This window comes from Bos indicus, chromosome 14 (assembly GCF_029378745.1).
Source record: "Bos indicus isolate NIAB-ARS_2022 breed Sahiwal x Tharparkar chromosome 14, NIAB-ARS_B.indTharparkar_mat_pri_1.0, whole genome shotgun sequence".
Classification (NCBI taxonomy): Eukaryota; Metazoa; Chordata; class Mammalia; order Artiodactyla; family Bovidae; genus Bos; species Bos indicus.
This window is the reverse complement of record NC_091773.1, coordinates 31,787,334-31,804,690: the sequence shown is the minus strand read 5'-3', so window position 1 is coordinate 31,804,690 and position 17,357 is coordinate 31,787,334. Positions and strand designations below refer to the sequence as shown.

The 17,357-nt window shown below is 41.8% G+C and overlaps 1 protein-coding gene across 2 annotated transcripts in view; it reads left to right on the top strand.

Moving 5' to 3' along the window:
* Positions 1–13,213: 13,213 nt before the first annotated feature.
* Positions 13,214–17,357, top strand: part of ARFGEF1 (ARF guanine nucleotide exchange factor 1) — a 128,773-nt gene continuing 124,629 nt past the window's right edge. For both annotated transcript variants that reach the window (XM_070802621.1, XM_070802622.1), the window contains exon 1: positions 13,214–13,477. In XM_070802621.1, the coding sequence (XP_070658722.1) occupies positions 13,354–13,477 (124 nt within the window). In that variant the 5' untranslated portion in view covers positions 13,214–13,353. The remainder of the gene's footprint in view (positions 13,478–17,357) is intronic.

Here is a 17,357-nt window from a genome sequence, read left to right as displayed (position 1 = left end):
GCCTGGAAAATTCCATGAGCAGAAGAGCTTGATGGGCTCCAGTCCAGGGGCCTCAGAGAATCAGACATGACTGCGTGATCGAGCATATGCATGCTAGCACGCGCGTGCACACACACACACACTTACACCCAGGAGCTTGGATTTTCTTTTTTGACCTTTGGTTCTGGGTCTTTCTGGATTCCTTTTGGTTCTTCAGTAAATTTCACAAAGTCTGCTCACTGACCTTTCTCTATTTTGATATATTATCAACTTGCCTAATAATGTAGGGCTGTTGGCACCATCTTCCTCCAACTCCAGCTTTCCTTTGGCTGTATTTTTTCACGCTTGAAGGTGCACATAAATCCCCTAGGAGGGTCTTTAATTAAAATGCTGATTCTGATTTGGTAGATCTGGGGTAGGTCACAAGGAGTCTGCATTTCTAGCCAGCTCCCAGTACTATCTATCCTCAGCCAATATTTTGAAGAGCAAAATACGATTCAAAGGATTTTACACACTTTAGATATTCTTTTTGTGAAGAAAAAAAATCAGACAAATGTATGCAATTGAGGTAGTAGGTAGAGAGGCCCCAGGCTGAGCAGCTGTAGCTGGCCTCCTGCCGATGTTTCAAGATGGGGTACCAGGAGGAGCATCGGCCCCACTTGGGTGCAGTCTTGTGAATTTCCCCACCCAACACATGCACAGAGAAGGCCCTTAATCTAGGGAAAGGACAAAAGGAGGGAGAGGCCAGCAGGAATCCATCTTAGCTGAGAGATGTGTGCTCACACCAGGATCAAATGTGGAGACGACTGGCCAAAGATAACCCGGAAACCTGCCCCCGGGTAAGCAATCTAAGCCACCCCATTGGGTGCAACTCACTCTGAGCTCACCTGTGTGTTCTTTCATACGTATTTTGCTTTTTCCAAACGTACTTTGCTGCTGATAAAAATTTTTATCTTTTTCATAATCTTGGTCTCTTTGCTGAATTCCTTCTTCAAAGAAGATAAGAACCAAGGTCCTTATTCCAGCTTTTCAGTACTGGAATCACTATGAGAAATCTATTCTTCATCATTTTTCTATTGAGTGAGAATTTTTGGCCCCAATAAAGAAATCAAATTATTTTTTCTCCTTTTTCTAGGCAGTTTTTATAAAATGCACAGGTATTCTTTGCAAAGAAGAGGGAATAACATTTATTTTTGTAATAAGCAATGTATTTACAGGGTTTAAAATATAAAATACATAAAATGGTCATCAGTGGTATATTCCAACTCTCACTCCTGAACGCTTAATTCTCCACTTCTATATTCTTCCAGAAACAGTCTAAGCAAATACTATAAATACACATGCATGTGTGTGTATGTATATATACAAGCTTTTCCCCCGTTTTTGCACAATTCATAGTGTATTAAGTCTACTATTCTGGTTTGCTTTTTTTACATCTAATATGTATTAGGTGTAATTTCATATCAGTACATTAAAAGCATTCTCATTCCTTATTATGGTTTTGGAATATGCCATTAGATGCATGTGCCGTAGTTTATTTAACTAGTCTCAAAAGGTAGCTTTAAATTAATATAATTGGAACTGACAACTCTAAAAATGCAAATGAAAACAATTATAATTCAGTTTTCCAACCACAGAGGAAACATATTTATACACAAGATAAAGACTAAATTGTTCCTATAATAAATGCAAATTTGTCTTAAGTATTTAAAAAACTTAAGAGATTTTACTTAGCTGCACATCAGCGGTGATATTTTGAAAAGAAAACAATTTTGATATCTTCTAGTATTTAAGGAATTCCTTTGGGATTATGAATAGTGTGTTAGGAAATTGCAGAAACTCTTTCAGCTTGAAAACAGTGGTAAATCACCAAAATGAGCTTTGGAAGTAAGTGTTCCTGTAGTTGTTTAGTCATTAAGTCATGTCTGATTCTTTTGCCACCCCATGGACCATAGCCTGCCAGGCTCCTCTATCTATGGAATTCTCCAGGCAAGAATACTGGCGTGGGTTGCCATTTCCTTCTCTAAGAACACTGGCGTAAGTTGCCATTTCTTTCTCCAGGATATCTTCCCAACCCAAGTATCAAACCTGCATTTCCTGCTTGGTAGGCAGACTCTTTACTACTGAGCCACCTGGTGTTTCAAAAAATATAATTGATTGCTGTGGAATGATTAATGCACTTCAAGAGTCTTTCTTACTTACAGGTGAGTGGGATCTTGTGTAATGATCCAAAAAATTCCATTCATGGCCTATCTGGATGATTGAGATGATGATTTTATTAACCAGACACCTGCCCTCACCAATCCTACTTACATTTTTTTTTTTTACTGCTTGAGACAGCAAATCTGTTTCTTTCAAGTACCTAAAATATCTTTAGAATGTCATTTATCTCTATCTTCTGTCCAATGGGTCCTGATTTAGTAGTTTCATTGAGGTAAAATTGATATTTGGTGTTAAAAATAGAGGGCTTTTCCAAGGGCTCAGCAGATAAAGAATCCCCCTGCAATGCGGGAGACACAGTAGACTCAGATTCAATCCCTGGGTTGGGAAGATCCCCTGGAGAAGGAAATGGCAACCTACTCCAGTATTTTTGCCTGGGAAATCCCATGGACAGAGGAGCCTGGCGGGTTACAGGCCAATAGGTTGCAAAGAGTTGGACACAGCTGAGCAAATAAGAGGGCTTCTTAAATTATCATATGGTAAAACTGACTTTTTCCAGTGAGCATTTCTATAAATGTGAACACATGTATGTACAGATTCATGTAATCACCACCATAATCAGAATACAGAACATTTTAAGTACTGACATCCTCTCTCCCTGTGCAAAAGGAAACAAAATAAAATTAAAAACCTCTTTTGTGCTGTCCATATGTCCATAAACACAGATTTTCATCCCAGTAGTTTTGTACTACTGTTCATCCATTTACGCAGTGAAAAAGATATGAGTTGTTTCCAATTTTAGGGAGTATGAATAGAATTTCTATAAATGTGTGTTAGATATATGAGTGAAAGTCACTCAGTCGTGTCTGACTCTGCCACCCCATGGACTATAGCCCACCAGGCTCCTCTGTCCATGGAATTCTCCAGGCAAGAATACTGGAGTGGGTAGCCATTCTCTTCTCCAGGGGATGGTCCCATCCCAGGGATCAAACCCAGGTCTCCCACATTACAGGCAGATTCTTTACTGTCTGAGCCATCAGGGAAGCAAAAATATATGTGTACATGCTTTTTTTGTGGCTATAACTGTTAATCTCCCTTGGATAAATAGAGAGGGATTGCTGGGTCACAGGGTAAGTGTTTAACTTTATAAGAAACTACCAAACTGTTTCTCCAGAGTTGCTGTGTACATTTTGCATTTCTGATAGCAATGTGGGTTCAAATTCTTCCACGTGCTCTCTGGCACCTGATATTGTCATTTTTTTTTTAGTCATTTTAATAGCTGTGTAGTAGTATCTCATTAGGAGAAGGCAATGGCAACTGACTCCAGTACTCTTGCCTGGAAAATCCCATGGACGGAGGAGCCTTGTAGGCTGCAGTCCATGGGGTCGCTAAGAGTAGGACACGACTGAGTGACTTCACTTTCACTTTTCACTTTCATGCATTGGAGAAGGAAATGGGAACCCACTCCAGTGTTCTTGCCTGGAAAATCTCAGGGACAGGGGAGCCTGGTGGGCTGCCATCTCTGGGGTCGCACAGAGTTGGACACGACTGAAGCGACTTAGCAGCAGCAGCAGCAGTATCTCATTGTGGTTTTAATTTGTATTAATGGTTAATTTGTGACCTGCCAGGTTAATTTGTAGCCTGCCAGGCTCCTCTGTTAATCGGGTTTTTAAGGCAAGAATACTGGAGTGAGTGCCATTTCCTTCTCCAGGGGGTCTTCCCGACCCAGGGATTGAACCTGAATTTCCTCTGTCTCCTGCATTGGAGGTGTATTCTTTATCCACTGAGTCATCAGGGAAGCCCTTTTAAAGCTTATTTGCCATTGTATATCCTCTTTAGTGAAATGTCCAAGTTTTTTACCCATTTTTGAAAATTGGGTTGTTGTTTTTTTAGTAAGTTTCAGGAATTTTAAAAATATATATTCTGAATACAAGTTACTTGTCAGATACTTGATTTTCAAGCATTTCCTTCCATTTTGTAACTTGTCCTTTAGCAATGTCTTTCACAGAGCAAACGTTTTAAATTTTATCAAGTCCAATTTGTTAATTATTTTCTTTTATAGATCATGCTTTTGGTGTCATGAAGAAGAAACTTTTGCCTAACCCTAGCTCATGAAGATTTTATCTTATGTTTATTTTTGAAAGTTTAATAGCTTTATATTTTACATTTAGGTCTATGACCTATTTTGAGTTCATTTATGTACAAAGTATGACCTTTAGGTTGAGGCTGTTTATTTCTCCCACATATGGATGTCTTAATTTTTTCAACACTATTGATTGAAAAGACTATCCTTTCTTCACTGAATTGTCTTTGAACCTTAGTCAAAAATCAACTGGCTATATTTCTATGAGTCTATACCTGGGCTTTCTATTCTGTTCTGTGACCTGAATTTCTATCCTCTAGCCAATGCTGTATGTCTTGATTATCACAACTTTATATTAAGACTTCATATTGGGTATTATGATTCATCCATTTCTATTCTTTAAAAAAAATTTATTACTCTTCTAGTTACTCTTTCCATATAAATCCTAGAATCAGCTTCTCTATAACTACAGATTTAGAATTATACTATACCTATAGGTGACATCTTTACACCTGTCTTTCAATCCATGACTATGATGTCTCCCCATTTCTTTAGGTCCTCTCTGAGCTCTTTCATGAGCACTTCAAAATTTTCATCATAAGATCTTGTATATTTTGTTAGATTTACAATTAAACCTTTTATTTCTGCCTTTATTTTAAATGGTGTTTTTAAAATGTTGGTTTCCAATGCATATGAATAATATGTAAATATAAAATAGATTTTTGTACATTGACTTTGTATCCGACATTATTAAACTCAGTGATAAGTTCTAGATATATTTGGGTAGATTCCTTGGGATTTTCTGCATAGACAATTATGCTGACTGTCAACGAGGAAAGCCTGTTTCTTCCATTCTGTGTGCCGTTTGCTTTGTTTTACTGTACTGGCTAGGACCTTCAGTGTGATACTAAATAGGAGTAGTGAGAATGTATACCCTTGCCTTGTTTCCAATATTAGCATTCAGGTTTTCACTGTTGAATCTTTTCACATTTGAGTATGATGTTGCCTATAGCTTTAAAAAAATTTTTTTCCAAGGATATATATTTTTTCAATTTTCTTCATTATTCAATATTCATTGAGCAGTGACTTTTTTTTTTTTTTTAAATTGGAGGGTAATAGTTGGCTTTTTTCAAAGATGTCCCTAATCGAGTTGAGGATGTCTGCTCAGAGTTTTTATAATGAATGAGTGTTGAATGTTACCACTTGCTTTCCCCTGACCTGTTGATAAGATCATGTAGTTTTTATCTTTTCATCTGTCTGTGATCAATTACATTGCTTGGTTTTCTAATATTGAACCTACCTGCATCCTCAGGATGAACCCCTCCTATTGGTTGTGGTGAACTTTCATATACTGCTGAATCTGATTTGCTAATATTTTGTTGAGGATTTTTACATCTATATTCATAGGGGATATGGTCTGTAATTGTCTTTTTGTATTATTTTTATCTAGCTTTGGTTTCAGGTTTATGCTGGCCTTACGATTTGAGAAGTGTTCCCCCTTCTATTTTTTGAAGGAGATAGAGTTGATGTTATTTCTTCTTTAAATGTTTGATAGTTTCACTAGTAAATTCTATCTGGGCCTAGAAATTTCTTTTTTCAGTAGGCTTCAGATTACAGTTTCTTTAAAAGACAGGCTTTAAATGAAAATCTCCATGTAAAAATTTTCTTAAAAAACCTGACCTCCAGAAAATTAATTCTCACTTAGTAATTAATGTGTACTTGTAGTTGGCAGTTGTTCCAAGGAAATAAAAGATATGGGTCTGCTTCCCATGTGGCACAGTGGTAAAGACTCCACCTGCCAATGCAGGAGACATGGGTTCGATCCCTGGGTCAGGAAGATCCTCTGGAGAAGGAAATGGCAACCCACTCCAGTATTCTTGCCTGGAAAATCCCATGTACAGAGAAGCCTGGTGGCTACAGTCCATGGGGTCACAAAGAGTTAGACATGACTAAGCAACTGAGTAATTAATGTTTACTAGTTATTGAGAGTACTTTCAAAGGAAAGAAAGATATGGGCCTACCTTAATATAATTATGGCACAGCATTAGCCAAAAAGCACTTTCAAATGGATTATTCAAATGTGTGACTAAGAAGAAAGTATAGAACAATGGATAAGAACATGCATGAACTTGGGCAAGGGACAAGTTTATGTTTGGTACTATTAACTTCTCTAACCATTTTTTCCTCGTTTGTAAAAGAAGAATAATAACATGTACATGGCTGAGTTGTAAGAATTAAATGAGTTAATGCTTGTCAAGGGCTTCATACAAAGTAAACACCTAATAAGTAGTATTTAACATTAGTGTGACTTTACAGGAAAAATTTAACAATGTATACAGAAAAGAACTGTACCATGGATTGAAAGTAAGTGCTTTCCATCCCTCTAGAGAGAATTATATAACTTTAAAGTTTTTATGAAATCTAAGTGCTTATATTTTCAGTTTTATTATTCTGTAAATATTTAGCACTGAATGATTTAAAATTTATGGAAAATTATATTACTTCCAACTTCCAGCTCTAGATTTGTAATTTTTTTTTAACCACAACATTTAATTTTTTTGAAACTTCACTTTATCAAATACCACCTCTTGGTATTTAATATAGACACAAATTTAATTACAAATTTGTTTGCTCTTCTTATATTTTCTAGATGAATTTCTTCAGCCTACTGTGCTCTTCTTTTATCTGTGCTGTTCAGTGTATTTTGACATTTTTTCTGCAGAATAGTGAGCAGGACCTCTGAGTTTAAAGACAAATTTTATTCATTTACTTCCTTAATAAACAAGATGAAAACAAGCAGACTGATAAATAAGGAATATCAAGTTTTCAGACTAAACTCTAAATGAAAAGCAAGAAAACAGACGAGTGACTTTGGAGATGGCCTGTCTCATTCATGTCATTATCGAGGTCTCAGCAAAACTGATCATGTTTCTGGATTTAATCCATGTTTCCCATCTTTTACTAAGCTGCCTTCTTTGTGTGTGTTAGTTTCTCAGTCCTGTCTGACTCTTTGCAACTCCATGGATTGGAGCCTGCCAGGCTCCTCTGTCCATGGAATTCTCCAGGCAAGAATACTGGAGTGGGTTGCCATTTCCTTCTCTGTTGCCTTCTTTATCTTTTCTTAAATCCCTGGTCTCAAAAATTTGCAGTCTGATTAAGTGCCACTATGGTTATATACTTAGGAATAAAGTATGAGGTAGACAAAGATATGCGTGTGTGCTCAGTTGCTCAATTGTGTCCGATTCTTTGCAACCCCTCCCAGGCAAGAATACTGGAGTGGGTTGCCATTTCATCCTCTGGGGGATGTTGCTGACACAGGGATTGAATCCAGGTCTCCTTGCATTGGCTAGTGGATTCTTTAACACTGAGCCACCTGGGAAGCCCAGACAAAGTTATACAAGGCTAGAAAAGGGAGGGATTTGTGCTGTTGGAGGTAAAAGGAGAAAACTTAGAAGTGGATGAATTTCACTGAGGTTTGGAAGGTTGGGAAGACTTTGGGGAGAGCAAAAAAAGAGAGGTGGTGGTGGGTGCTCTGGATTGCTGAATGATGAACAAAGGCATACAGGGGCAGGAAAGCTTTGTGTTTGTATGGACGTGTGGTGTGGGGATGAGAGGAAGGAAGGAGGTGGGCATGAAGGAGGAATGGGTTGGAACTTGAAAATCTACATCTGTATTTCAGTGGAGGAGGGAGTGGACAAGGAAGGAGGTTACAAGACTGTTCAGAGGCAGTATAGCTTAGTTGTTCAGAGTATGGGCTCTGGAGCCAGACTTTCCAAACTGGAATCCTGGCTCTGCTGCCGCTGCTGCTAAGTCGCTTCAGTCATGTCCGACTCTGTGCAACCCCATAGATGGCAGCCCACCAGGCTCCCCCATCCCTGGGAGGAGCCAGATTTTCCAAACTGGAATCCTGGCTCTACCACATATAATCTACATGATGTGGACAAGTCATCTAAATTCTCCTATGTCTCAGTTTCTTCATGTATAAATCAGAAATAATAATGGAAACTTCATTTGAGTTATTGTGCTTGGCTTATAATGTGGTGGTGGTTTAGTCGCTAAGTTGTGTCTGACTCTTGTGAACCCATGGACTGTAGCCTGCCAGGCTCCTCTGTCCCTGGGATTCTCCAGGCAAGAATACTGGAGTGGGTAGCCATCTTCTTCCCCAGGGGATCTTCCTGACCCAGGAATCGAAGCTGGGTCTCCTGCATTGCAGGCAGATGATTTACTGACTGAGCTATGAGGGAAGCCTATACTATATTAAGTTCTATATAAATGTTAATAATTATTGCCATTGCCATTGAGACATTAGTTGGAAGGTCAGAGAAGGGTCAGATTACAGAATGTTTTGAGATCATGTGAGACTACTGGAGGCAACATAACTTCTTTTTAGTCAAGTGAATATGATGCTATTTTTGGATGTTAACCAGTCTTGGCTTTTAACATCAGATATACTCAGCATTAATTAAAATTTTATTGACATTTTAATTTTCATGCTACATCTATATTTAAAAGGATGATAAAGCAACCAAGACTCTAAGATCTGGGTCAAAGTCTTTCATTGTTTGATATTACTTAACGATCTGGAACCAAGGTGGGACTAATACCCAAAAAGTCAAGGCAACTAATATACAACAAAGTTATAGACGAAAGAGAAAATGATGAGTGGTAATTAATGATAGGAAGGTGAGATTGCAGACAGAGGCAAAAATAGACTCAGTAAAGCAATCATGTATAAAAAATATATATTTTAACATTTAAAGGATAGAAATTGGTAGAATTTAAGTGTGTGGAAAACAATGAGTCAAATATAAGTAAATACTGAAATTGAACTTATTTAAATAGATTAGATAAGCACCAAGCAGCGACATTAATTTTAAAAAAAGGAAACATATGTACAGGGAAATATACTCAAATTTAGTGTAAAATTTGCCTGAGCCTGACATCCCTTCCACTACAATTGAGAATAAAAGAGTAAAAATATTATCTTTCCCTTATGTTTAAAAGGCACCTGCTTTAGCGTCATACTTACTTTTTGCTCCAGACAGGTAAGAGTTAATACCTTGAGTTTCAAGTTGGGTAACAGGTCTCCAACTCCCAAGGCTGTGCACCAACCCCCCATAACCCACCCCATCCCACCCCTATCCCTACCACATTTTGGATGACATCCTAGACTCAGCAAAGGGGAAGATGGATGGTCCTCTGGGAGAAAGGAGGGTGGAGGCCATTACTTCTGATGGTCAGGTCATGTTTCACAGGTGTAGATTCTTCTAAAAATTGTACCCTCACCCTCAGACATGCTCTTATCCCAGTCTAGGCCCTCTCTATAAACAGCATTTCTACTCATCCATGGATTCCGGTCAGAAACATGGCATTCATTGTGATCTCTTCCTTTCTCTTATCTTCCCTCCAATTCATTACTAGATCCTGTCCATTCTGCTACCAAAGTACAACTCAGATCTGTCCACTCTGCTCCATCGCCACTGCCATCACTCACAGTACTGGTTGAGCTAACATTTATCCAAGTTAGAAAAAGGAGCCCCTTCCCCTTGGCAGATGCTGGGGCTCAAGTCCAGCCCCATTTTGCTCTGTGCAGGGTGTGGTCTCCCAAGCTTTGCATGATAGTCCAGGACCCCAGCCTAAACCATGAGGCACTGTCATAACCATCTCCTCACTGTTCTGTCCACATACAAACTCATCCCCTTCCAATTCATTCTACAGATAGAGGGGCTACTTTTATATTGCCAATTTGATAACTTAACTCAATAGATTTCCATTGCTAGTGGTATGAAATCCTAAACCCTTAACATGAAGTCCATAATCCTTAACATGCCTGTATGACCTGGTTCCCTCTTTATCTTTACTAGCACCATTTCCCCTTGATAACTTTCAGCCATGCTGCCTTATTTTGGTTCCTGAAACTTGCAAACTTCTCCCCAGCCCCAAGAGACTGCCAGGAATGTTCTTTTCCGGCTTAGTTTGACTAATTTTTCCTCTTCCTTCAGGCCTCAGTTAAATGTTACTTCCTCAGGGAATCATCTCTGAACCCCAAATCTAAAGTAGATTTCCTCATAGCACCTTAATAATACATTTTAAATTATATATTCACTAATGATTTACTTGTTTAGTATCTTTTTCCCTACTATATACTGCAAGCTCCTAAGTCACATGTGATCTTGACTTAACCTGCTGCTACTGCTGCTAAGTCACTTCAGTCGTGTCCAACTCTGTGCGACCCCATAGATGGCAGCCCACTAGGCTCCCCCATCCCTGGGATTCTCCAGGCAAGAACACTGGAGTGGGTTGCCATTTCCTTCTCCAATGCATGAAAGTGAAAAGTGAAAGTGAAGTCTCTCAATGGTATCTGACCCTCAGCGACCCCATGGATTGCAGCCTTCCAGGCTCCTCCATGCATGGGATTTTCCAGGCAAGAGTACTGGAGTGGGGTGCCATTGCCTTCTCCTGACTTAACCTAGTGTCTTTCAAAGTTTCAAGTTTCTACCAAATGCATTTTCTGTGCCAATGGCTACACTAGATGCTAGGCTTATAGAAATGGATAGATGACGTTTTTGCTCTGTATTATTCATTAATGAGTGTCAAGTGCATTGATTAGGATAAGGCTAGCTGCTAAATATACCCTTTTGCCCATGTAAAGTCCAAAACAAATATTGGATGACTCTCCATCAAGTTGTAATTCCAGGGACCTTGGCTCCTTGTAACTTGTGGCTCTGCTGTCTTTAGCATGTGGCCACTGAAAGGAAAGAGCATGGAAGACTGCCTGTGGAAGATTTTTTTTTTTTTTTTAATGAGCTAAATCTGGATGCTAAGTCGCTTCAGTCCTGTCTGACTCGTTGCAACCCTAGGGACCGCAGCTGGTCAGGCTCCTGTCCATGGGATTCACCAGGCAAGAATACTGGAGTTGGTTGCCATTTCCTCCTCCAGGGGATCTTCCAGACCCAGGGATCAAATCCATATCTCTTATCGTCTCCTGAATTGGCAGGCAGGTTCTTTACCACTAGTGCCACCTGGGAAACCCAAATCTGGATGGCTACACTTAACTGCAAGGGAGAGAAGAAAATACAGTATATCTCTGTAAAGAAGAGTAAATAGATTCAGTGATCAGCTAGCACCTTCAACAATACCTGTTCCAACACTGGCATGACAAAGAAACAAAAATTAGAAATGGAACTTGTTCTCAAATCTTATTACCTATGAGAGTGAAGACAGAAATCAATATTATGTCTGATCTAGTATACCAAATCTCTAACTTCCAGGAATCTATATAGAAACAGCTATTTAAAAAAAAAAAAAGAAAAGAAACAGCTATTGGAGTGAAATTAATCAATTTATGGATTTGTTTCTTAGGATAAGAAAGTTAAAAAAAACTAATCTATTAATACTAGCCCACTTTAATTCTGGATCACCTTCAAGGTTTCCATTTTTATTTCCCATGGTTTTTAGCCTGTCCCAAATTACAGCCTCTCCTTTTGAGTTTAGTTGGCTGCATTAGGACAAGTCCATAGTCAAGGGCCCTGGAGGAGGGCATGGCAACCTACTCCAGTATGGTCCCACCGAGTTGGACACGACTGAAGCGACTAAGCAGCAGCAGCACAGTCAAGGGAATCGAATGGATCAGAACAGGGAGAGACACATTCTAATACTTTGAGATCTAGTATTGATAGAGCCACACAGTAGCTTTGAACTTGGAAAGATGTGCACCTAGATCACCATGTAAACGAATTCTTCCCATTTAATGGTTTTCCTTGTTATTTTCTGTTCTGAATGAAAACACTGTGGAAATCCGAATAATTCTTTGGTAACAAAGTAGGCACACGGTCAGCTGTGTGTCTGCGGTAACGTCTGTACTTAAAGCTTTTCCATTCTGAAACTGGTTTTCATATCCTCGACTGAACCTTAGTATTAGAGGTACAGAAAACACAAAGCTCTAAAGGGCCTCGTCAATCAGAAGCATTCATTTGTTCCTTAACTTTAGTCTCAATTCAGAAGAAATCTCAGAGATTCCTGATTTACCCTACAGAGATGAAAAAGTGAAACATTCGTGCATCCTCGTCAGATCGGTTGTACTCTTCCCAAGAGAGAATCCTGAGGTAGTCGGGGGACACGGTCTTGGATCTAGCAGTCTCCTGCGGCTGGTAATTAAATTTAAGAGTCGAGAGCGGCAGGTGGAAACAGTGCCGCCGAGCACCGGCCACGCGGCAGGTGGAACGAGTGCTGTCGGGCTCGGGCCCTGAGGGTGTTTCCGTGAGTCCCAGGGCGGAAGGGGCTGCGCGCGCGCCCGCCCACCAACGGGGACTCTGGAAAGTCGGCGAAGCGCCCGCAGCGGAGCCCGGAGCCGCGTCCGCTCGGCGGCTTCGGCGGCGCCGGGGGTCATCGGAGCCCGAAGCACCCAGCGCGGCGCCGCAGGACGCCCGCCACGCCCCGCACCTCCCTGCAGGCGAACGCGGGAGGCAACGAGGCCCCGCCAGGCCGCCGTAGCGCTGCGGCTGGAGCCGCTCCTCCCGCGCCGCCCTCCGCCCCCTGCCTCCCGGCGCCGCGGCAGCTCTGGGCAGCCAACGCCGCCGCCGCCGCCGCTTCCTCCTCTGCAGCCGTTCGGCCGCTGCGTGACGCGTCGTTTCCTCCCAACATGGCGGCCGGGGCAGGTCGGCGGTGATGGAGGCCAGTCCGCGGCCGAGGCGGGTGCTCGTCCCCACAGGAGCCAGGGCAGCCCTGCTCTCGCCGGGCCTCTGATCCGCCGCCTCGTTCCTCGGTCCACCAGCCTGACGGCCGCGGGGCTGGGCTCCCTCGCCGTCTCCCGGGCGGAGGGGCGAGTGAGGGGGAAGGTGGTGGTGGTGGTGGTGGCCGGGAAGCGACCCCCGGGCCGGGAGAAGCGGAGGTCCCACGGGCGCGGCCCTTTGGGGGACGGCTACGACCTGCGCGCCCCTCGCCCGCCCCGCAGCCGGCCCAGCTCCCCCGCCCCTTCCTGATCCCGCCGCTGCCCTCCACGCCTCCTCCTCTCCCCCACCGCCACCCCCTCTCCTTTCTCTCGGCTCTTCCTCTCCCTCGTCGTCGTCCTCCTCCCCTCCAGCCGCTGGGATCCGCGGGTCGGACGAGCCGCCGCCTCCTTCTCTGCGTCCATGTATGAGGGGAAGAAGACGAAGAACATGTTCCTGACCCGGGCCCTGGAGAAGATTTTGGCCGACAAGGAAGTGAAGAAGGCGCATCACTCCCAGCTGCGCAAAGCGTGCGAGGTGGCGTTAGGTGAGCGGGGAGGAGGCCCGAGGGATGGGGGTAGGGAGGGTGCGGGGCGGGGGGAGGGAGGCCGGCGCGGGAGGTGGGGTCGCCCGGGGCTAGGGGCTCACCCCTGGGCCGGCGCCTCTGACCTCCGGGAGGCCGGGCGAAGCTCTGGGGCTGCGTGGCAGGAGTTGACAGTAACTCGGCTCGATGCGGGGCAGGGGCAGGGTGGAGGAGGAATGGCAGTGAGACGGGCCCGGGGAACGCGGCCGGGCTGGGGGGTGGCGGGGGTCGCCTGGGGAATCTGCGAAGGTTTGGTTGGTGGACCGTGCGGTGCGGCCGGGGCATCACCCTTTGTGAAGAGGCAGGAGTGGAGGTGCTGTTTATTCGCTGAGAAAATTGAGGTGGAGCTGACTTGTCAAGATGGGGCGTGGGAAGGGTTCCGTCTCGTAATTTCAAATAACTTTTCGTTTGGCGTGGTACTTTGGGAAGAGAGGCTGAAGTTGTTCCCTTGTTGACAGTGTCGAGAAGGGGTTTGCTAGAGGTGCAGCCTGTACTGACATCTTTCCGCCTCCGCCACGGGAAAAACAGAGAGTAATGTTGTATCCGACTGGGCTGACCTGGAAGAACAAGACCTGAGGTTAAGGGGTGGGGGTGGCGAGATAAAAGCGGGGAAGGAAAGGACCTTTAGATAAGCTGGCTTTAGTGACGGGAAGGGAGGCTTTGAACGGGGGAAATGAACAAGACAATGACACCCACCAGCCACATGTCTGGACCGTGACAGCTGCTCGCAAGCTTGAATTGTGATTTACAGTTCAGACGAAAGAGATCTAGTGTCTTGAAGCCCCTTAGCAGGGTAAATGCAAACAATACCCTACAGCGAAGACTGGCAGATGAGGAATTGTTAAGGGGGACCACTGATGGATCTTTTGCATTCATCAGGAGTGAAATCCTTTAAGGAAGGACCAGGACGTTAAACGCAAAGACGAATTCCTAATGCTTGGCTTTAGTTTATAGCGCTGGAAACAGACTAGATTAAGTTGACGGGAAAAGGAATCGTGTTAAGTGGGCTTGGAAAAAAGCATTCTTAAAAGGGGCAAAAATCCAGAATAACTTGGATGTATGCTAAAGGGTCAAGATAGGTCAAAAGCAACTTTGCCTTTTAATTATTAAAATAAAAAGACTTTTTAACTTATCGTAGTAAGCGGTTTTTATCTCCTTTTTGGATCCTTTAAAGTGATGAGATAAGTATTATTGAAATTTTCATTAATTTTTTTTGAATTTTATGTATAATGAATTAAAATTTTTTTTTAACCCTTCATGGATCAGAAGTACACCTTTTGTTATTCTTGTAGCTAGCGAAAGACTATTCCAGGTTTCTGAGAGGATGTTGTACAGTGGTAAAAATTGAATTTATAGCTGGGTCTTGAAAGAAATAATCACCTTGAGGGAAGGAATGATTTGGGGAATTTTTTTTAAAAATTGTTATGTGTAGGTTTTTTAATAACTTGTAGGTTAAAGAAGTTAAGAGTTCAAACTAAAGTTTTAGTTTTTAAGGTCAGATTTTCTGTGTTAAAATATACCTTTCATATACTAAATTTTAAGTATTAGATTAAGGAAATGGAGTGTTACGTGTGTGTATACATATATATACACACACACACACACACATATATATATATATTTTTTTTTTTTTTCCCCTCTCCAAAATGCTAATATAAGTATCTGTTCTAAATGGAATGCTTACTGGAAGGAGAATCAGATCCTGGCTTTAAATCGCAGTTCTGTTACATTGCAGCAAAGTCAGGTCTGTGCGCCTCGGATTCCTTCTCTGTACAGTTAGGATGTTGAGCATAATGGTTGTAATGTGCCACGAATGTGAACACAGTTGTTTTGTTAACTTGTACCTTGAGAGTATTCCTGTCACTCTTGATTGGCATCTTTAGAGGCTTTAATGGCTTGGTCCTTGCTGTTTTGAGAGGGAAGGATTACTTGCTCATGTCTGCCTCGACTCTACAAAGATTATTTCAGATTTTGCCACTTATTACTTGTTTGTCCCTTCCACATAGTTAGCAGAAGCTTATGAGGAATGTCCCAGAGTACTTTTCTTTACTTTAGACATACAGGGCTTTTTCCTTTTATTTCATAGTTATATTTAGTCTCCTACAAAATCTCATTGAGCAATCTGATGATAATTAATCCCAGATGACCTTTGTTTCTTCCCTTTTAGTCATCCATGTACATTACCGCCCAAACATAATTTAATAGGGATGACACTTTTTATCTTTGCAGAAAGTATAATGTCCTGTAGTAGATAGTATCCCCAAATACATCTTTGGAAGCTGTCATAGGCCTCCCTCTTCCACTTCACTACTGAGACCTGGGTCAGGCCACCTTTGGTTTCTTGGTAATCTGTATGGCTAGCAAGCTGGATGGGAAAGTAAACTGGAATGGCCTGGTTTGGTCATTCCTTATCTCTGGGTTGTGAGTGGGTAGGAGTTGGCTGGTAGTGGCAGAGAGGTGGGTGTTGCTCTAACTCTTCTAAATAGACTTTGTAAATAACCCACCTAAATACACCTGCCTGCATTTATTCTGTGTGTCGTCAGCCCCCCCCCCCCCCCCCCATTTTTACTGAGCACCTACCATATAGCTAAAGGGAACAAGAAAATACATCTAATCCTTTTGTGTTTTCAAATCATGTTAGTGGTGTATGAGTAGATTCAGAGCACTGGTATTCAAAATTCAGTTATCTTTTAACAAGATGACCTATAATAAATTGATTTTCTGTAAATTATACTCATGAAATTACAGTTCATCTCATGTTCTTAAGAATACTGTATTTTTTTCTTTTTTCTTTGGTCACAATATAGCTTTTTGGAAACCTTACCTAGATAAGGGGAGATTTTACTTTATTAAAACAAAACCCAATCTCAAAAAACACCACATAAAAGAGCTTTTATTTTCATGTAAAGAAAGATAATGAAACCTTTAAAGCAGATTATTGGAAACTTTTGTAAAATTATCTTACATTTCAGACTTTATTTTGAAGTAAAGTGGTTAAAAAAAAAAAAGAAAAACAAAACCCTTCCCACCTTGACTTTATTTTGAAGTAAAGTGGTTAAAAAAGAAAAAGAAACAAAATCCCTCCCACCTACGTTGTTACCATCAGTGTGAAGCCCACAGGCCAGGAACAGCTCCAGGTTGCCCTCTCTTGGTACCTGCCCCACACCAGCTTTCTGCAGCAACCACTGAACTCTGCAGAGTCAGGGCCTCCAGGCTGCCCTAGCTTAGCTTGATCCATTCCTGCTCTCTAGAATCCTGAATTAAAAATAGTCTGGCCATCTGCTGGCAGATGAGACAACAGCAGAACTATTTTTAGTTTTAAAGAATTTAGGATTGTTGAGGGATTGGGCTTGAAGGTAGCATTGTTTGTCTTATAGGGAGGGGAGGGTACAGTTGGGCCGTATTCCAGCCAGGCCTCTTAAAGTTTCAAGAGTTTCTTTGATGTTAGGGCTATGACTAGTTCAGCTTTTGCCTCTAACATCAAATATCTGTGAAGATACCCTGCAAATGTTAGGGTGAGTGAGTTCAAGGTTGGAAGCTGGCACTGATAGAGAATAGAAGTGAAAGAGGTGACCAGAAGAAGGTTTTAGAGGCAAGGGAGGCCTGCAGAGGCAGCATTAAGGTTGGGTTCCCTGCAGAGATACTGGGGAATGATGGAGAAAAAGAGGGATTGCTAGGAAAGTAATTTTTGCATCATACAGGGTGTGAATTTGTGTTCATCATGTTCTAAAGTGATCCTGCTGATTTTCTTTTATGAGTTTGTTATCTAAGCTTATAGTCTTTTCCAGAAATGTAGATATCAATATCATATTTAGGCTAAAAACTTTAAAAACTTGCTCGTTGT